The sequence below is a fragment of the Physcomitrium patens genome, chromosome 6 (assembly GCF_059467195.1).
Source record: "Physcomitrium patens ecotype Gransden chromosome 6, ASM5946719v1, whole genome shotgun sequence".
In the NCBI taxonomy this organism is placed as follows: Eukaryota; Viridiplantae; Streptophyta; class Bryopsida; order Funariales; family Funariaceae; genus Physcomitrium; species Physcomitrium patens.
Genome location: NC_143415.1, coordinates 19,181,516 through 19,201,807, shown reverse-complemented (window position 1 = coordinate 19,201,807; position 20,292 = coordinate 19,181,516). Strand labels below are relative to the sequence as shown.

At 41.6% G+C, this 20,292-nt stretch overlaps 3 protein-coding genes across 6 annotated transcripts; all 3 read right to left on the bottom strand.

The window, feature by feature from the left end:
- Positions 1 to 359: 359 nt before the first annotated feature.
- Positions 360 to 1,581, bottom strand: LOC112283185 (uncharacterized). Its single transcript, XM_024521606.3, has 3 exons — positions 1,373 to 1,581; positions 1,111 to 1,228; positions 360 to 988 (listed from the first exon to the last, which is right to left on the bottom strand). The coding sequence occupies exons 1-3, from the start codon at positions 1,493 to 1,495 to the stop codon at positions 591 to 593; spliced, it is 639 nt and encodes a 212-aa protein (XP_024377374.1). The 5' UTR covers positions 1,496 to 1,581; the 3' UTR covers positions 360 to 590.
- A 2,390-nt stretch (positions 1,582 to 3,971) lies between these two features.
- LOC112283110 (uncharacterized) lies at positions 3,972 to 8,874 on the bottom strand. 4 transcript variants are annotated; one of them, XM_024521441.3, is made up of 3 exons: positions 8,557 to 8,874; positions 6,551 to 7,349; positions 3,972 to 6,253 (listed from the first exon to the last, which is right to left on the bottom strand). In XM_024521441.3, exons 2-3 carry the CDS (start codon positions 6,698 to 6,700, stop codon positions 4,256 to 4,258), a joined length of 2,148 nt encoding a protein of 715 aa, XP_024377209.1. In that variant the 5' UTR covers positions 6,701 to 7,349; positions 8,557 to 8,874; the 3' UTR covers positions 3,972 to 4,255. The 4 variants fall into 4 exon arrangements, with proteins under 4 accessions (XP_024377209.1, XP_024377211.1, XP_024377210.1 ...); XM_024521443.3 differs by having other exon boundaries at positions 6,551 to 7,215; positions 8,557 to 8,727; XM_024521442.3 differs by having other exon boundaries at positions 6,551 to 7,215; positions 8,319 to 8,591.
- A 3,493-nt stretch (positions 8,875 to 12,367) lies between these two features.
- Positions 12,368 to 20,165, bottom strand: LOC112283834 (AT-rich interactive domain-containing protein 4). Its single transcript, XM_024523063.3, has 17 exons — positions 18,619 to 20,165; positions 17,944 to 18,135; positions 17,639 to 17,689; positions 17,385 to 17,473; positions 16,944 to 17,226; positions 16,730 to 16,786; positions 16,510 to 16,541; positions 16,004 to 16,139; positions 15,709 to 15,885; positions 15,128 to 15,428; positions 14,781 to 14,928; positions 14,388 to 14,553; positions 14,105 to 14,242; positions 13,747 to 13,845; positions 13,362 to 13,462; positions 13,007 to 13,097; positions 12,368 to 12,865 (listed from the first exon to the last, which is right to left on the bottom strand). Exons 1-17 carry the CDS (start codon positions 18,841 to 18,843, stop codon positions 12,710 to 12,712), a joined length of 2,442 nt encoding a protein of 813 aa, XP_024378831.1. The 5' UTR covers positions 18,844 to 20,165; the 3' UTR covers positions 12,368 to 12,709.
- Positions 20,166 to 20,292: the final 127 nt, after the last annotated feature.

The following is a 20,292-nucleotide window of genomic DNA, read 5'->3' as shown; positions in this document are numbered from 1 at the left end:
GGGTAAACACCATAGCTGTGGCTAAGTGGCTCAAACTTTGCACTCTTACTTGAACTGTTTCTCTGTAAAGACAACCTAATAATACATCCTCTTTGAGAAACTGTTGTTTTCAAGAATTGTCAACCTGGACACCATCCGCAGCACCAACTCAGATTGCACGGAACAGTGTTTATAATTCCGCTTGTCGTATCAACTGTTCTTACGACACTACAGATTCACATCAACATTGTTATTTTTGTGTTACATGAGTCATGTGTTAGTTGCCAGAAAGGTTAGTTTGCTACACAACCGGTGTAGCTTCAAAGCAAAAACCAGTGAGATTCTTAGTGGGTCCTGTCAGATTGGACCACAAAAGCCTGTTGTGGAGATACTCACATCCCAAGAGGGAGGAGGACAATCAACTAGATTAAATCAAAGTCAAAATAAAAATAGCACTCTCACTAACCACAGATGTGGAATTCAACAAAGAGTGAAGCTTAAGAAGAAGTGAACACACATGTGCAAAGTGGAATGCTTATGGAAAAGCAATCAGGGATGAAGAACATGGACCTACTATACTACAGTTTTGAGAAGAAACGTGAAGTTGCATGCTACGAAGCTGCTACGGTGTCGGTGCAGACAGAGGGCTCCGATGGTGGGGCTGCTTTTGCTGCGGAAGAATCCAAACCCAGAGCTTCTAGAATGGCGGCATTGGAAGGGTGGTCGCCGAAATGCTCTTGACGAAAATCTAGCAGAGTTTCGCCACCTTTGGCGAGAACGAAGGTGGCTCCCAGTTGCCGGCCATCGCCCTTGAAGTCTCCCGGTGTGTCTTTTGTCTTCTTAATGGCGTCCTTCACGCTTTTGTTGGAGACCATCATTTTCACCGAGCTCAGGATCCCCACCTTCTGGATGTTTAGAGCTTTGTGGATTTTCTTCCCGTTGTCGATGTAGAGCTCTCCTTTCCAGAACCCTCCCTTTTGGAAGTCCTCCAGGCCGACCTTCTCGATACCTAGACGCCGCGCATCAACATCGGCATCACAAACATCCTTGACGAGGGATTTCCATCGTACTGTAAAGGACTAATGCGACGAATCATCATCTTGTGGTGGTGGTGGTGGGTGAGATATGTACCTATTCCGATAATTCGCACTCCGTGTGCTTCAAGGTCGGGGAAAATTTTCCCCATCTCCACTGCCCCCCCTCGGCATAGCTGACATCCGAACCTTCGAAGGACGTGAATGAGAACGGGCTACAAGAATCAACCAACAAAGCGACTTGTCAGTGTTGATGATTTGGTGTGGTTAGAGCGAGCGAGCGATTGTTCTTTGGGAGTTTGTTGCTGCAAGGATTGTCATTCAAGGTAGACCGCATACAAAATTAGAAAATGCTTCACCTGGTCATTCCAGAAGGTGCTCAACGGGACGCTGCTAAGGTCTCCAGTGGCCCCAACAACCTTCTCCACCTCCAGGGCCCCAATGGAATCTGCCACAGTTCGTGTTCCTCTCTCTGTACCCATGTCTCCGCAACAAATTTATCCACAACTGCAAGGTCCGTCGGGTTTCCTTCCGCTCAATGCAACTAAAACATGAAGAAAAACAAGGAAAATAACACCAGAGCCACAAATCTCGTTTCCACGACTTAAATAGGAGTCACCTCCAAAAGCTCCACGACAGACTGTCAAACAACGTGTTTCTTCTGCTTGAAATGCTTCCGCAAACCACACTGAATCTATTACCAGAGACTCTCTTTCCTTAGCTTCCGGATTATGAAAAGTTCGTCCAATTTATCTGAGATCACTCTACTCCATCGTTTCATCCTTCCGCAGCAAACTATTTTCAGTAACGTTGCCCAAGTCAATTCGACAGTTCTGAATACCGAGCCTATTGAGGAGATGGTAACGAGTTTCAGGGAATTACAGCGGCGATTAATTTCTTTAAAAAGCACAGCCACGTACACTCCTCCGAGCCCCAGCAGGTTGTGTTTTTATAGATGTGACGATGAAAAGATGGATATATATATTCATTTATGTATCGATTGGTGTAATATTCAGTGGACATGAAAACTCCAGGTCGGTGATTGTTCATGTCGATGATCAGAGTGAGGGTCCGGTTCTCACTGACTGGTTAAGATCACCAAATCTGATAGAAAAAAGATAAAGAATTCACATAGAGCCCTGAACGTTAATCTCTCCACAATCGCATTTGTGATGAAGGTTTTGGTTTCTGAAGTATTTTGCTATAAAGTTGAGTTTCACTAGTTCCAACTCCAATTCATAGCACTGTCACAATTCATTTTTATTTTTCAACACCATTGGGTAACATTGCATAACGTTGCATTGTATGTTCTTTTTTTATTGCTTTTTTTCGGAGTAGGAACTTTGAGCTACTCCACCACCTCATTTCAACGCATGATAATAAATGAATATATAAATAAAAAGTGTATCCTGGTCATGAAATGACCTTAAACTACCAAATGATGATAGGAATGCAGCATAAAGTATTATACTAAGGGTTGAGAATTTGAATTCCAGTTGTGAAGTTCCAATTATTTTTTATGATAGATTCTGACTTCAGAGTGTGACTTCTTATTGGGTCAAAAAGCTTCTCGAAAATAAGTATTTGTATAAGTCATGTTACTTTGATTTAAGATAGAACACATATGTTGCTATATGAATAAATATACAATTTAATGATAAAATTAATTTCTTGAAAATAGTTGTATTGTCTTAAATATAAATAAAATTAGATTTAATATTTATGCTCTTATGTAATCTATGATAGAAAAATAAAACTTTAAAACATAATATAAATTCGTTCTACAAAAATCAAAAATAAAATAAAAATAAAAATAAATTGCATTTTAAAAAGAATATATATATATATATATATATATATATATATATATACATTAATTTATAAAGAATCAAGTCAATAATATAATAGGTTGGAAATATTGATAGCTGAAATACCTGAATGAAACTAAAGACTAACATTATTTTGATTTTTTAGAATTATCTAAATTTTAATTACATCTCGAACCTTTTGTATTATCTAATTATCTAATTGGATTGATGACAAGTTCTAAAACTTAAAACATTTCTTTATGATTTGTATCATTATTTCAAAATACTTTGCAGAAACATTGTAGAATTTTGAGGTATTTTTTTTTTTCAGCATAATTGCAAAATGCACAACGTAATAGATACTTACAGTTAAATTTCAACAATCAAATAACACAAATCATATATTAAAAGTAGATTATATCATATTATAAAAAATATATATGATAGTTTTTTATAATATTAACAAAGTAATGAGATATGTTCAAGCACAACTTGCAAGTCAATGCAAGTTGATGCATGCAAGTTTTGAATTTATGTTCTTGAAAAAGTAAGTTATTTCCAAAATATAATAGATTTGAAGTTGCTAATTATGTAAATAATTCTTTAATTGATAATCAAAATGTGTCCTTCAGTCACAATTATAAATTTCGGTATAGCAATGAGGGCTTCATTAAATGAGGTATAATTTTGTATTCATGACTTCAGTAGTAAAAAGCCATTGAAAGCAAACCCAAATGAGTTTTAGATTAAGTTTGATTTGGTTTGAATTGCCTAAAATTTACTTTTTAAGAAACAAAACAAATCAGAAAAAAAAAAAAAAAAAAAAAAAAAAAAAAAAAAATGGCACTTTTAAACATAGTTAAATGTTTGAATATAATGCAACTTCTGGAAAAGATAACAAGTTGACTAACTGAAGAAACTACTTTAAAAATTAGATATGTGCGTTTTCGGGTCTCAGATGGCCCTTACTTACCTTCAACAAGCTAATTGTGAACTACCGTATAAATATTGTTGTGCACACTACACACCAACCTAGAACACTCTCAATGAAATTTACCAATGGATAATCAAAAACCAAGACCTGCTGTAAAGGATGGATTTCTCAACAACTGGGACAGTGGTGATCACATACCACAAAACTCGTTCAAAATTGGTTTAATAAAAAGGATGTGATATAAACCAGAGAGAGGGGTTCAATGAGTCTTTACATCTCAACAGAACGAGAGCCACGCTGCACGGGGAACTGTGCAATGCGAAAGGAGCTGGAAAGCAGCAGCATCAGCTCCAGGTATTTTCTGAAGCTCATTCAAATCTAATTTACAGGAACCAGAGGATGCGTGCCTGTCTCATTTGCCGCAGTCATGGCTGAGCTCCAAGTCCAGTTGACATCGAACAGGAAATATCCTCTAATCGGGGTTTACTCTACAGTTATCGCTATGTACCCAGGGCATACGATGATGTCCTGGTGAGATGTTCTTCTTCTTTAAGTCGGACACAGGGTTTTACAGCTGCACCTAGACAAGTGGTTGCTAATGTCTTGATAGCTACATAGGCTGTCCTGCGAGAAGCTGCTCCGGTGTTGTCATTCGGGAGGCTGAAGGCTTCTAGTTCACGGGCACTAGATGTTCGAAGCACATACCCTTCCAATTGATCACTTGACCCCACCCTTGGCATTGTCCTGAACTCTTCATTCATGGCCTTCAGCTGGGCACTCTGCAGTTCCAAAAGTTTTGGCTGGTAACTTAATCGGACAGATCCACTTCCACTTCGAGACGAGGATCGACTCACTGGGTGCTCAACTAGGTCGTACTGAGAAGTAATCAGATCCTGTACCTGCGATATTTCACACAAAGGGTCGCCTATCACTTCGCCTATAACGAAGTCCATAACCTCGGCTTCAGTATTGTTACAAGGCTCATGAGGTGGAGTAAGCCCCAGCTCATGTGAAATCCCCGGACTGACACACGGAGATAGCGGTGCTGACGGCTTTTTAGAGGTCGATACTCGTGACCTGGACTTAGCGGCATGCGTTTTCAACCAGTTGGCACTAGACACTGCATCGTCGTCACACATCTCCTCGTCTATGTCCACCGTCGCACTTGCACTACTGGACCTAAAAGAGGCACTTGCGGACTTGAAATCCTCAAAAGTTGTCTCTGATTCAACTTCGCTGTAATCCGTACTGTAGGGAGTTGAGAGCCTCCAGGATGTGCGAGGATCTTGAGCACTCCCATCAGCTACACGACTGTCGTCGCCTTCGTCAACACTAATTCGTGTAGGAACCTCTTCAACGCAGGTATTTGTCGCCACAGGCTTGTCAGGGAAGACATGTGCAGAACAAACTTCGGCTGCAGTGGGTTGATCATCAGCAGGGGTTTGGCCAGGCCCGTCTTCCTGTTCAGAGTTGATCATTGTGGCCTCCTGCTCTGCTAACCTAGAGACCCGCGACAACAACCTCTTGTGGTTAGGGTGAGAAGACACTTTTGTTGCTCTACGAGCAGATGCTGCAGGCCATGGCCGCTGTGCATTCACACCTCGCATGACGAACCGTGTCATACCATCCACTGCTGAACCCGAAACTTTTTTCTGAATCTCTTTCAAATCATCAACAACGCACAACATGGAGGGGCGCCTGAGGCGAGATGATCGAACGCACTTAAGGGCCAGGTTTATCAACTGCTTGAGAGGCTTGATATTCCCAGGCAGATCCAGTTTCCTGTCCAATAGTTCATCCATTCTGCCCTGTTTGATGAGCGGAATGGCCCATTCGTGAATGCATGGGGGTTCGTAGGCTAGATCGATCGCATTCCTGCCGCTAATCATCTCAAGCAGAAGAATTCCAAAACTGAAGACATCCGTTTTGGTGCTCAGATCCGATGGAGTCTCGTACTCAGGGTCCAAGTAACCCATTGTACCTGCTGGTGGAGTTGAGGACTTCAACATATCCTCGATGTTGCCTCTTAGAGCCAAACCGAAATCACCAAGCCTAGCTTTCCAAGTTTCGTCAATCAGCACGTTAGAGGACTTTATGTCCCTGTGTATGATGGGAGGCGAAGCCGAGTGGAGAGTGAAAATGCCTCTCGCGATTTGCAGAGCTAATTCAATACGCATCATCCAATTGAGCGTAGTTTTGAAGTTGTCATGAAGGTTGTCATGCAGCGTGCCATTGGACATGTATTCTACAACTAAAAGCTTCTCGTCCTCCTCACGAGTGTACCCCAGTAAGTTGACAAACCTTTCACTCCAGATCTTGGACAATATCTCAAGCTCATTATCGAAGGAGGTTTCATCTTGGAGAAGCTGACGCGCATGTGTTGCTCTTTTGACCGCTACTTCCTTCCCATCCTTTAGCACCCCCTTGTATACCAACCCGTGACTACCCTTGCCAAGAAGACGGCTTTCCGCAAAATTCAAAGTTGCATCTCTGAGTTCCTGCTAAGCCATACGAGACAGAGTTACACAAAAGTATCTCCATGAACATTACTGGGATTGAGATGAGATTTGAGAATGTCAGCAACACTCCACGGACAAACAAGAAGGGAAACTTCTAGCCTTTAAAACAATACCACAAAGACTGAAAGTTGCAGAAGATTGCTCGTACTAATCCAAAGACAAATAGAGTGATTTGAACAGATAGTGGCTATCAGAGGTAAACAGTGCAGGTGCGGAGCCAGAGATGAGCTCAAAAGAAAGTCTTTCTAGGAAATCATGTCTGGACAAGACACTTACAGAGAAAGAGAAAACTCGTGGGATGATATTTCGCGGCTTCGTGGCTTTTTTGATCAATTGATTTTTCTGCTTCAAGTGTACGGATTCACAAGTTCCGATAGCAGCTTCCGTTCGACAGGATAGATACCCCATGGCTGAGAAGTGGATCATTCGGCTGCCCGCATAGTTGGCAAGCGCAAGGAGCTATATCGCATAACCTTAAGGATAAAAACAAAACCGCCAAGCTGCAACCTTCAAGCCATATGAGAGGATTGCACCTTATGTTGGCCTACTGGTCGGCCCTCCGTGCACTAGATCCATACTTACGTCCAAAAAACACAATCACGAATTCTGTAGGTCCAGATGCTAAATCAACAAAGCCCAATAGCGCCACTCCGCCTGTCCATACCTCTGAACCGTTCTTAGTATCAATCAGCACTGAGAGCATGAACCCTGTAAATGCTGTTTCGCTGTGAAATGTGGTTAACTTCAGCGATACAGCACGGCTGCACGTGTTCAAATTGGTCAAACTATCTGACTGCAGTTCTACTCCTAATCACCAGCTTGGAGGTTTGAAACCACCATCATCGTCCCATCGAATGCAACTTCTGGCACTCCTCCAAAGTATCATCCGGTTTAGGTCTCACATTCTTTCCCAAGGATTGCAGCGATGATTTGACCCAAACCTGCAACATCCATTTTTTTAAAACATCCGCACTTGATGCATTTCAATGAATGAGTAAGATTGAGATCAATCTAGATCGACATGTGTTCACTCAGGTTGAAGCAGCATCTTCAGTCATTTCTTTAGTTCAGGAACCTGAAAATATAAAATGAGAAAAAGTGAATAAAAATTAAAATCATTCAGCAAGTATTATTGATTTCAGAGACCACGATACAAATAATCGTCATCACTATCGTTGAAGGAAACCCCAATTCCGTGCAGAATATGACGAAGGAAGTTCTTTCTAAACAAAGCTTATCGTCAAACTGTCAAAACTACCAGCGACGTTCGATGAAGAGAATTAGCATGAGCGTCTCATGCATTGCGATCAATGCTACGCACTCAAAGAAAGCCTTCCGTGCTAGATTACAACTAATCACCATAATACACTGGGCTCACACGTAGTTTCTATCTCAAATCCCAATTTCCTACATTTCAAGGAATGAGCTCCGTGTGCGAGAGAACTCTCAACACCCTCTTTGCGACTACATTACTTCCCAAAGTCTGATGGGCACCATTCCGCATTGTTCCCCTGAGAATCCCGAGTTTGTGCAATGGAAGAATTAGCGTTGGCAGTTCGGAGATCAACTCAAGCATCCACATTGAGGAGAAATGCGACGGCTACCACTCAGGAAATCGATCATCCCGACATCCCTACATATGTCACTATCGTATAGGCCCAGCATTTAATCTGACATGCCTCAAATATTAAGTTGTAGAAACTGATTTCCGGCGTGGGCAATCATGCCACCAGAATAGCACATTGCAAAGCAGAACCCAACACACGTGCTAAAACTCCTTCCTCCAACTCTCCCAACCGGCCCCACTGAGAACGCGTCCTACTCAACCCGTGCAACACCTTCACTGTCAAAAGGCTTCAAAAACCTCTGAAGACCCCTAAAGACCTCCAGGCACCACTTCAAAACGAAACCAGCGATGGCAATATATCGAAAGCTCAACAGCAACCAACTCACCACACCCCACACGCCACAAAACGCACGAAATCTTCTCCACAGAACCTAATCCCCACGCACCCACAGTGCAATAAATTGAAGGGCAACTCACCGATGCAATACAACCACTAACAAAGCCTCTGTCAAATGCAGCCAAGTTCCAGCCTCGGTCCTCATTCGAAAAAAAAAGACCTCCAGCTCTCACACAGAACTCCAATAAGCTTGCTTCAAGCTTTCACAAGTACATCTACCGAGACAAGACCCAGCTCCGCAAAACACACACATACACACAACTGGCGCCGAGGATGAGCAATGAGAGCGAGCAAGGGCGATGGAGTGAATGCACTCACGATCAGCACCGCGTGTAGGGAGTGATCGCTGCGACAGCTCCACAAGCTACACAGGTGGATTCGTCCCACGCTTCAACAGTAGCCTGTGCGGTGAAAGGAGTCCGTTGGAGCGAGGGCGCGACATCTCCGGGTCGGGGAGAGAGGCGTGGATCCCTCAGTGCAGGTACCGATTCTCCCATTTCTCCCATTTCTCCCACCCTCTCAGTTACTTTCTCCGCACACATTGTGTTTTCGCTTTTCCATCTGCTGCTGCTGCTTCTCGCCGAAGCTTTCTTCCTTTCGTTATCCATCGGACGACCCAGTTTGCAGTGTTGGATGTTTTTGCACGAAATGGTTTTTTTACTGCGGTTTGGTTTTTCTTCTCTCTCTCGCTCTCTCTCTCCCGCGGCGAGGCAGAAAAGGACGGAGGAGTCAGGGGAGGCGGGGGACCATCCTCCTCTCGTGCGAGTGAGTGGCTTTCTTGGTCCATCCGTGAAAACCGAAGCCACGTTTCAAAGGCCGCACCGTCTCCATTGCTGCCTGCCTGCCTCATCATGCCACGCTCTCAACAGTCATCCCCGATCGCGGCGGTGGACTTATTATTTTTATTGTTATTATTGATGATGAATTTGGGTCCCTCCCTCCAAGCTTGGTTTGCCACCCCCATTTTCCAACCTATAAGGTGGGGTATTTCCATTAGTTTGGCAACCTATTGTCAACCAGGTCTGACATCCATTGGTTGGAAATAGGTTCGGAGTTAGTTAAAATGATGTTAAGCTATGATCAGAAATAGGTCGGAGTTAGTTAAAATGTGAGTAATAAATAAATTTTATTGTATTCAGAATGAGTATACATGAATTGATGGTATAAGTGGCAATTGTTGATTGGTTGCGGTGGAATAATATAACATAATTATATACTTATAATGTTGATATTGTTCATCCATGTGGATTAAAAACAGCAGTATTGAATGAATGGGGGAGAGCATCAAATTTGTAGATATAAGTAGGATTAGTATTGGAGGCCGCTTCTAAGCTATGTTGGAAGAAAGCACAATTTTGATGTATTAGTTTCTTTAGTCAGTGCTTGAAATACCTTGCCTACAACTTTTCTTAGAACATACATAATATTAAAAAAATAAATTACATGTTTTCAAGGCTTTTCATAAAATTGTTCTTCTGTTGAAATTTGCTTCAGAATTGCATGAATTCCAAAAATTCATGAACTCTGGATAAGCCACTCAAACATCCAAACCTTATGACATATTCTGTAAAATAATGATGAAACTTATATGGTTGTTTGCACATGTTAATATATATATATATATATGTGTGTGTGTGTGTGTGTGTGTGACATTGAACTGAGCTATAAACAAATCTGCAAAACTGATGTTCTTAGTAATATTGAAATACTTTGATTGTGTTTTGAAAATTTTGAAAATACTGCACTCATGTATATTAATGTATTGCAAGTTTAAAAATGTGATTATAAAAATACGGATTATTGGTAAAAATATTAACATATAAATTTACTCTAATTATCACAAAAGATAATTGTATAAATTTATTTTTACCTCTAAATTTACACAAACATATTTTTTACACACTTGCACACCTGAATTCATTTTCATTTATATTTACAGTTCTATCCCAATAAGTTTACTTTTCAAAATTATCAATCATATCATATGAACTGATGATACAATCATACTTATGTACCCTTTTCATCTCTTTCTATATATGTATATATATATATATATATATATGGGTATGTGTAGCTGTGGAAGGGGCACAATCATAATAAATTTAGCCAAAAATAACCAAACAAATTTATTTGTACATCATAATAATTTGAATCAATTGTGTAAGCATAATGCATACACCTCCATTTTTTTGTATTTTTTTCATCACTGAATATATATTTCAGTTCTCAGTTATTCACTATTATTATTATTATTATTATTATTATTATCCTATATTCCAAATTGGATATTTATTAAATACAACTAACCTCACACAATATTGAATTCATATGTGTACCATTACCTTGAAATTTCAAGACAAGACTAGCAAATCATGTTTTAAAGGTTTTAATAAGATTTCCAAGTAAAAAGAGTAAAACATGTGTTGTTTATACACAAGACGAAATATCAACAAATTAGTTAAAACCCTTTAAAAATAGAGTTTGGAAGTTTGCTTAAATACCCTAAAGTGGTATTGTACCACAATGACAACGTATGAATGCCATAGTATAATTTCTTCTTGAGTTTATAATTGTATTGGTTTTATCTTATTTTTGCCGTGTAATGTAAAGCAAATGTTTCCCATGCCTCATAAAGTTCATACTCAATGAATAATGGCACAATAATAAAATCTGCAAACCGCTACTTCTGATAATACAATATTTCTTCATCCAGTGCCCGTGGAGAAGTATGGACGTTTCATCCGCTTTTCGGATGAAATACATCCTTCCGGCTCCAGCTGTGAATGCGTGTTCTGTGTAAATAAATTATCACAAATGCATCAAGTGAAGTCAGAAAAGTCATTCTATAATATAAATGAATAGAATAAATAAATGAATAAAAATTAAAACAAAACTCATACTCATCATTAATTCACTCAAGAGTGGTCAATAAAAGACGGATTTCTTTTGTTATCATTTGTGAGTGAAATCATGACAATTTGAGAATTATTTGGACCCACAACTGACAAATAGTAAAAGGATCAATGTACATAAAAAATAAATAAATAAAAGAGAAAAAAAAGAAAGGAAGGACAATGAGAATTCAGAGATTCAGACCCTAATGTAAATAATTGAGTAAAACATGGCTTTTTGGGAGATAAATATGAAAAAAAATATATAAATAAATATATATATATATATATATACACGACAGATTTCCTTTGCTATCCTTTGCATAATGTAATAATAATATTAATAGTATTTGTATGTTAAAATTAAAACTTTGAAATACAAAACATTACAATGATGTGATATTTTTTTATTGATCAAAGCTCCCATTTTTTCATCTTGTAGAAGTGATCCTAAATTTAATGTATTGAATATCTTTGTGTGTACGTAAGCATGTAAATATAGAAAGGGCAGGGTTGCCAATCTTGGGCACCATGAGAGGATCAGCATGGACACCGCATGTCGGTGAAAATCCCGGAGCTCACTTGAGACGGGCGACCTGGCGGAGGCATCTGCATTTCACAGTTTAGCCTACGCAGCAGGAATTCTGAACACGGCACCTAAGCATCCGTCAATCAATCAGGCTCCAGTCCCAACGGCTCTGGAGCGAAGGGGCCTGGTGTCTGAATGCCCTGCGATTCGTCCGCTCCAGTTCGCAGCAGAGTATCCGGCGACACTTAGAAACGATGCTTCGGAGGCATACTTCGGGTAGATTCTTCCGTGGTTTGTCCGTATTCTAGGACACTGCGACGCATCTTTCTTCCGAAGGTTCGCCTCCGGTTGATCCAAGTTCAAGGTGATCCTGGTGGGAAAAAGGCTGCAGGGAACTACTTCGGGTATCATTTGCTGGTTGCCTTTTGGTTCATGACCTGAGTCGCGACATGGTTGGTTGGGATCAGGCCCTTGTGAGAGATCGGTGGACAGGAAATCTCTCGACAGGGGGGTGGGTTGATTGTAGAAACCGCCTGGTGTTCGTGAAGCTTGGTTTCTACGTTATTTTTTAACGTGTGAGTTACAAGTTGTGCTAAGTCTGTGGCGCAACTTGGCCTTTAGAGTGAAATTCCACCGCAAGTGTGTCCCCCGTAAGTGGCGGAACGTGTGCTAGAGTACTGAGGAAATGAACGAACAGAAGAGACGAAAGAAGGGTGCCCAAAACCATTTCAATTATCATACAGGTATTTTGGCAAAAATGGATCAGAAAACCTTGTCAACTTTGTAGTATCTAAAAACATAGCCGTAGTAAGGTCCCGGAGAGCCTTTCCGTAGCAGGGCCAGTTATGACATGGACCCTGATAACTCAAAACTTGAGGAAAGTATCTGTTGAGATGCAGCAGAGTCTGGCCACATGATGCTCCGTGGGCTGTAAAAGTGGTCCAGGTTTAGAGCTCGCTGCAGGCTTTCGTCAATTCTCAGTCACACTTGAATGGGTCTTGGGAACAAAAAAAAATGAGAGATGGTCGCCAAAGCGCTATAACGTGGTTTGTCAGCTTCCCTTGTGCAACTTCCGTACAGGATCAGTGGGTGGCGAGTTAGAAGTCTCTGGTGAGCACTTCCGCTTGGCTCGCCGAGGGTTGGGTTTCCCATTACCAGCACTGCAACGAGGACAAATATATTCCAGACCGTCCGTCTTTGCATAGTCCTGCATGGGATCAATTGCACTGTTCAGCATGCGAGAACCCACCAGTAAGGGAATTCAGGACTTACAACCTATATCCACAAAGAACCATTCAAGTTGGTTTTAAGATATGCCGAATATGTCGCAAGCTGCTAGCGTGGTTACCTTGAACGCTCCTAGTCCAGTTCGTTGATCGCACCCGAAATGGGCCCACTCACTGCAACTTCCACAGTTGACCCAGTCACCTTCAGCCCCACTGGAGAAACACACAGCATGAGCACGAGGTTCATGTATGTGAGTAAGAACAGGGAATCAATCCTAATTGCACGTCAGCGAGGCACAAACATGTACTCAGGAGGATCCATTTCCGAAATGGCACGTTTGTGTTAGATTTACTACTTCTATCTGACGATCAGTCAATACTTAAACCCAAGGTCCCCAAATCGAAAAACTCGGATTAAGCAGAGAGAACTCGAATAACAGCCAAAGTAGGGTTGATTTTCCGATTATTTCTTCTCACCTGTGGCAAATAATGCAGCAGTCGCCACCGACGTCATCGTGGGCCAGTTCGTATTCCAAGAGGTATACTTCATAATGCTTTTTTAGTGTGTTGCCAACACCCTGCGAGATTAGAGCAACCATGGACATCTGGCTTTCATTCAGTTAAGGATGAGGGAGACGTACGAATTAAACTAAAATTGTTGAATTTCGACCCTGAAGTTACTTCCATGAACAGAACAACACACTCAAGCAACACTTCGGTAAATCAAGGGTCGCACACCCTGCGGCTTACGAAAAAACGCTGAAGATGTACTAGAGATAATTAAATTAAGGCGAAGTTATTTCTCTATACAACAGCCACAAATATCAACGCTTATATCCACAACGGAAGGCAGAAGACGCACCGTCATTTTGTTCACTGATGTATGATTGCGCATCTTAGCAAAAATCTGCCCCTTCCAGTTGATGCCATTTCCAACATGAAAACCTCCTCTTGAAACTACCTGGAAATCCAAAGCATTATCGATACAGTATTCTCAAGATAAAAGACATATGTGAAGTAGTGAATTATTGCGAACAACTTACATAAGGGATGTAAGTTATTCCGCATTAAGATGAAGAAAATATAACATTTCGGTGAACATTTAAAAAGATAAAAAGATAATAAAAAAGACCTGGTTGCAAATAATTTTATATAAATCAAATACAACGGACACAAAAAAAGCAGGACTTGGTGCGCATTCCCGAAGTCAAGGAAAATACCTCTCTGTACAGGTTGTAGAGGTCGAGTCGTTTCCCATTCAAGACCACCTCAGGGAAGGCATCCACTCCGGCTGGTGGAATAAGACGACCATGACCTCTTGATTCCAGAAAACTCACAAGGTCTGCCAGAAACTCCTCCTGATGCATCCAAAAATTAAAAGTAGTTGCACAAAAATTCTCAGCGGGAATTGATGAATATTGGCTTCTTAGAAACTTTGACAGTATGTGAACAGCAGCGTGGTAGAAGTAAGTTGAATAAGCAACAGAAATTCATGTATCATACCTCTGTACATCGTTCCATATGAGGTCGTTTACAACCATGCGACTTGACGTTAAGCGGAGGTAAAAATGGAGCTGCGCCTCCTGCATTATGCCCAGCAGATCCGGGCATGAAGTACGCAGATCTTGGTCTTGCAGACTCGGGCCTTCTTTGCCTTCTTCGATCCACCCTGGTTCAATATTTAATTTAATTGTTTGTGGTTCACGCTACCATTTCCAAGTACCCGTAAAATTGGCGTTTCTTTAAGAACTGGTTAAATATTCAGACAAAGAGAAGAATTACATTTGACAGAATTACTAAGGTCAGACAGACGAATTTTCAAGGAAAGCTAGCTTCCTCAACTCTTCTGGTCTTCGCACAGAGAACTGAAATTTATAATGAAGAGTTGTCACTGACCTACTCGAAACGTCCAGTTTCATGGACCATCCAGCATGCTGAGCGGCCATTACAGCATTTGCAAAAGGCATAAATTTCCTTCTTCCCGTGTGTGGTAATGGTTTCATTGCAGCCAGTAACGCGATATTCCCTTGCTTGCTAGAAGAAGCTGTCAAGGAGTGCCAAGAATTCAATTATGAGTATTTAGTACATTATTTTCAGAAAGCGAAGGTACTAAGAAGCATAACATACTGCAAGAATTAAGCCATTTGTTAACACACCGCACCTTCTGACTGTTGGTAATTTATTAAAATTGGAATCATCATTGCATTTAAAGAGGATTGTAATTCATGGTGCGCAAGACTTACCCCCACCATTACTTGCTTTTGATGCTTTTCTGTCTTCCTCTGCAAAATTATCACTCGACTTCACAGACGGGAGTAATTTCAGCCTCTTGCGACTTGCAGCAGGAGGGGCTAACCATGGAGGTAGTGCCAAGTGATTACTCAACCTGTCATTGTCTGAAGCATCATTCCAAGTGCACTTTAAAGAAACTAAACGAGCAGCATCTTCTTCTTGAAATGCAGCTACGGGGGCTCCCTCTACACCAGCTATTCCCATAGCGACAAGACCACGATATGATGATTCAGCTGCCAATTGTCGTAATACCTGCACAAAAAGACTCGGAGTATAAGCAGATGAATCTTGCAATCTCTCAGCCAAGCACTTTAAAGAATCAAGTATTGAGACGCATATTTAACCTAGGCAGTCAGATTTCCAGAGCTAAAAGCCGATGGAACGTCCGAAAAGAATTCTGCAAAGTAAGTGGTTGTAATAGCATGCAAGACTTATGCATACAAGGTATCAAAAGCTTTGTTAACCTTCATATAAATCGAACACGTAATGATTAATCCGGTCGCAGGTGACAGACCTAACATGGATTACGTACCTGGCCGACCCAAGTAGGAGCCTTGATCCTAAGCTCAACAATAGAAGCACCACATGCCACAGATACAGATCTCCTCAAATTAAGATTCAAAGCTGGTCTTCGTGACTCATCCTCAACAACCACCTGGATATGTTCACATTTGTCCAGCATCTCTTTCTTGACGCTGTTTTCCAGTACCTGAAAGATTTCAAAACTTCTGTTGATACTTTACTCTGGACAGGTCATCACATGAGAAGCTTTAGAGAACATCTTAGACAACCTATGCAATAAGATACTCGGCCTTGTACACTCTAACCTGGTCATCAAAACAAGTTTGAGCAGCTCCAGAAACCAGAAGCGGAACCCGTGCGAAGGTGGAAGTGCAAACATCACACCGCATGGTTACAACTCCACGAAGTAACGATGTTGCAGCGATAGGTGGTGGTGGAGCACTACAAGAATAAAAAATAAAAAATAAAAACAAAAAAAACTCAGTCTCTACGTCTATACATTCTGCACTTATTTGTACAATGAAACTAGTGGTAACTAATCAAGAGTAACAAGCAACTATAGTTGCCTACTAATAGACCTTTGCACTACCAAAGATGTTCCTTTCAGGATTATGAAGTGCTCTACATTAAGTGACTTGTTTAGTTTTCTGTTCTTCATTTGATTAGGGCTACATCCTGCCAACCAGCATAAGTTGTTTTCATTCAGATCAACGAAATCCTTGTCACTTTCTTATACCGTTACCTACAAATGGTAGGTAGAAAACCAGAATCCTATTAATATCCTAGAAGTCACAAGGAACAGGTAACAAACCTGACACGATGCAAGAGTCTGGCTCCTTTAGCCTGATCACAGAATTCGAACAGGAGTAAGGATTGAGATTCGGAAGAGATAGAAAACATATGAAGAGGCAACAATTCCTAATGCATTACTACGCCCTTCAAAAAATAAAACAAGCTTCGCTTGATGTCTCAACAACAAAAGCAAATTCCTGGTTTATCTATGGATGGAACACATAAAGTTGGCAACGTACTTCTATAGTTAAGAGTGCACTTAGACCATCTTCGATGGCTCCAATCCAAGCGGAACTCTGCACACTCAAGTAAACAACGAAACAAATCATGAACAATGACGATATTAAGACATGGAATTCATTGTCTTCATTAAATCACCCTGTTACATTAAAACCAATCTAATCCATACATCCAGAGGTCTCGTTATAACCCTGATAGAGTTTTGAAGCATACAGGTCTGCTAGCTTCACAACAGACAAGAAGTCGAATACTGTGGTTCTCGTCATAAATCTGGACGGGTGCCGTATCAGAGCTGATTGGCTCGTTGCCATTTTCCTCGCCTGAAGAGTCGGACATTCGGTCCTCTGAGACTTTCGACAAAGGAACTTCTAGTAGCACGGGTATCACACTAATTGTTTTCTCAAGTCCATTGACACTGGCAGATTTTGTCTGCCCACAATGCATTTGGAATGAAGCCGAAGCTATTTGAAATGCATCCTTAGCTCCTGTCGCACAACTGTTTGGAGAAATGAACAAAGAAAGAATCAGATGTATTTTGACTCCTTCCAAGCACAATCACTGATAATGTACTCAAAACGGTCAACAAGAGGAGGAAAAAAATCTATGTTGCCCGACAGAATTCACAAAATCTAAACTTCCTGGACAAATAATTACCTTCTTAAGGTCGCCAGTAGAGCTCGGCGGAAGTGGGTTGCTAGAGAAAATGTCGGTGACCCTTTCCAACATATGACGTGCGGTACACGCTGTACTCCGCAGCGAACACATACAACAATTAAATTCTGATAAATTCTCTATTGAAGACAAGAGCTTCAAAAGAGAAAAACCGTAATGTACGGTTTGAGCTTAGACAGTTTCGTACAATGCTATCATGCTATCATACCTTACTCAGGACCTTTGTTAGAGAATACCTGAGAACGCAGCAATTCAGCCAATCTCATGCCAGAAGTCTCTAGGTACACCTGGAGGCAAGACGCGACCAGAATCAAAACCACAATTCTATATTTCATGAACTCAAGTGATTTATGGTGAATACACCAAGATATTAGAAGACAATATCTCCTTAAACAGCCTACACTTAAAGATATAGCGGCCTCCTCAATATTCATTTATATCCCCAAAGGAGACTAGGCTTGGGTAACATAGGCATCATTGAGTTCCGACAGAATGAACCTGCAAGATACGAAACAAGGAAAAACTCCATTGTCGCACTAACCAGCTCTGGGATCTTTGCACTTATGTATGGACTGAGAAATTCTGAAGAAATCACTTTGTCATCTCTTGAGACGAGATCACCAATTACATCTTTTTCAAAGCCTAGCTCTCCGTGAAGCATAAGAATATCAGGCCGTAGTTTCTCAAGTTTCCGCCCAAGTTCCTCGCTCGAGGGACTCTCTAAGATGTGAACCTACACAATGCCAGTTGTATTTTGTTAACACAAGTACCCTAACGCCAGAAATTCACAAATTCCACGCCATGAACCAAAATAAAACTCATTACCGCGTGAACAGGCTAAGCTACTTCCACACTCACATAAAATCAAAGCCTTGTCTATGTGAAGAGATGCAACTTTTAATCCAGCTTTGCCAATGCCATATGATTCTATGCTCAGCAAACCAGTTCCTGAAAAGAAAAGACAAAGCTTTCTTGGCTACACGTTGCAACTTTATCATGGGATTTAATGTTCCAACTCAGATGAATTAAACAGAATGCATATTATGACCTAAAAGAGCATCACCACTGAATGCATCCATGTATTTTTTAATCCATATTTAAAAAACCAAGAATACCGCGATTACAGATTGTTCAGAGGTTTAGAGAACACATAAAGGTTCGAAAATTGGGCCATGGCAGCAACCATATTCACATTAGAGAGGATCGCATTAACTACCTCCAGATATCCAGTCTTCTTCAAGTCTTCGTAATCGATTGGTACAATCCCGCCATCATTTCTTTCAAGACGTTGACTTCCCCTCTCCTTGTTATTGATCTCCACACCCTGCTCTGAAAGGTTACTTTGCGTGACATGTTTGCCGCAAATCACAGCAAGTAAAGTGCGGATTGTACGAGAGCTCTTCGTGACCCTGGGTAACCCGGCAGTGGAATTGCGCAGCATCTTGCACAACTTCGAATTTCTATGGACTAAACGGAAACTGACAAAAAATCCTGATCACTCCACAAGTATTTTCGACAGAACTGAATGCAGCGAACCTTAACCCCAACAGCCCAAGATATTCAGCCCCAAGAGGCTTTCTGCTTCAGAAATAAGAGCATGCTGTTCCCACTAACCCGGCCCTCGTAAACAAAAAATAGCAACGTAATATAATGAAATACAGCCCACGGTTGGGTTGGGCAGTTAGGCATTGATGCTCGAACTATGGTAAAAGCCCCAAATCGCAACGGAGACTGAGTAAACAATTCTCGGCAATTTTTATTTGTCATACCCAGCAAGCAAGGCTCTCGACGACTTCGCTTGAAGGGAACGGACAATGCAACCTAAACTATCGTCTCTTAAGGGAAACACCAACACCACCATTGACGCGTTACTCGCTTCTACGAACTGAAAGCGTCTCATTCTGCCGTACAGGTCCCAGAGAGGAACCTGAGCATATCCCAGAGTTGGCGAAAATCAAAATCCTCAACCAGCAGAATCCCACACTCTCCTCACACCCAACCCGCAACTCAAAATGAAGTCCAACAAAATTCGCTGCGACAGATTCTCAATGCATGCACCATGGCGCCCCTGACACCATCCAACAATCCCTCCACCCTCGAGCCCGCAGGAAACCCTGGATTGAAACCCTAGCAGGCGCGATACCGCACCGGTTACAAACACGGGCTTTAAATTCAACAAAAGATTAAAAGGGGGGACAAAAGTTGGAAGCTTTGGCCGATGCGTCAACGATTGTCGGGCACACGTACGCCCTCCTCGGCAAGTAAAAGGAGCACCCGAGGGGACAGTCGCTGGATGCGTGAGAATATTAGAGGCTGATGTACCCATCGAGAGAATCCGGTACAAAAGGGCTGGTTGGTTTGCTGGCCTATCTCGCCTCAAATCTCACTGCTCACCCATTTATAAGGCTACCACCCAAATTCGTTTCTTTCTAACCAAGTGTGACTCACTCTCTCAGTCACTCACGTAGCGTGGGCTGCCAAGTCCGATTTGCCTGCTAAGGCGTGATGAGAGACACTTGTGGTTCATCAGGGTCGTTGTCGTCCCCCACCCATCCACCACTTGGGATTGGAAATTTGACCCCATCAACCAGGACAGACAATCGGTCGGGCCCTCCAGCACCGCCTGCTCCCCTAAAACTGGTATAAATCATGTGATGAATTTGAATCAATCCGATCAGATGATGTTGTTTCACATCTGAAACTATTTCGCCCACCCTTCCCAGTTTCCACGCCCTCAACAACCAGTCCCGATTGGTCTCTCTCTCTCGCTCTCTCGCTCTCGTCTCCCTGAGGACATGTCAGCTCTGTAGCATTTAAGGTTAAACCCCCGCAAGGATAGCAAAACGAGCAGGCAATTTCTAGTACCACGTGGGATCCACATTGTCACACA

Bases quoted from the DNA above. Each gene is read 5' to 3' on its own strand.
- LOC112283185 (XM_024521606.3), bottom strand. From the start codon at position 1,495: ATGGGTACAGAGAGAGGAACACGAACTGTGGCAGATTCCATTGGGGCC. The intron at 1,229-1,372 runs GTGAAGCATTTT...TGATTCTTGTAG, and splicing joins GCACCTTCTGGAATGACCAG to CCCGTTCTCATTCACGTCCT. The intron at 989-1,110 runs GTACATATCTCA...CGCGGCGTCTAG, and splicing joins AGTGCGAATTATCGGAATAG to GTATCGAGAAGGTCGGCCTG.
- LOC112283110 (XM_024521441.3), bottom strand. From the start codon at position 6,700: ATGATCCACTTCTCAGCCATGGGGTATCTATCCTGTCGAACGGAAGCT. The intron at 6,254-6,550 runs GTAAGTGTCTTG...ATGGCTTAGCAG, and splicing joins CACGAGTTTTCTCTTTCTCT to GAACTCAGAGATGCAACTTT.
- LOC112283834 (XM_024523063.3), bottom strand. From the start codon at position 18,843: ATGCTGCGCAATTCCACTGCCGGGTTACCCAGGGTCACGAAGAGCTCT. The intron at 17,474-17,638 runs GTATTCTCTAAC...TGCGGAGTACAG, and splicing joins CTGAATTGCTGCGTTCTCAG to CGTGTACCGCACGTCATATG. The intron at 12,866-13,006 runs GTAACCACGCTA...GATCCCATGCAG, and splicing joins CTGGACTAGGAGCGTTCAAG to GACTATGCAAAGACGGACGG.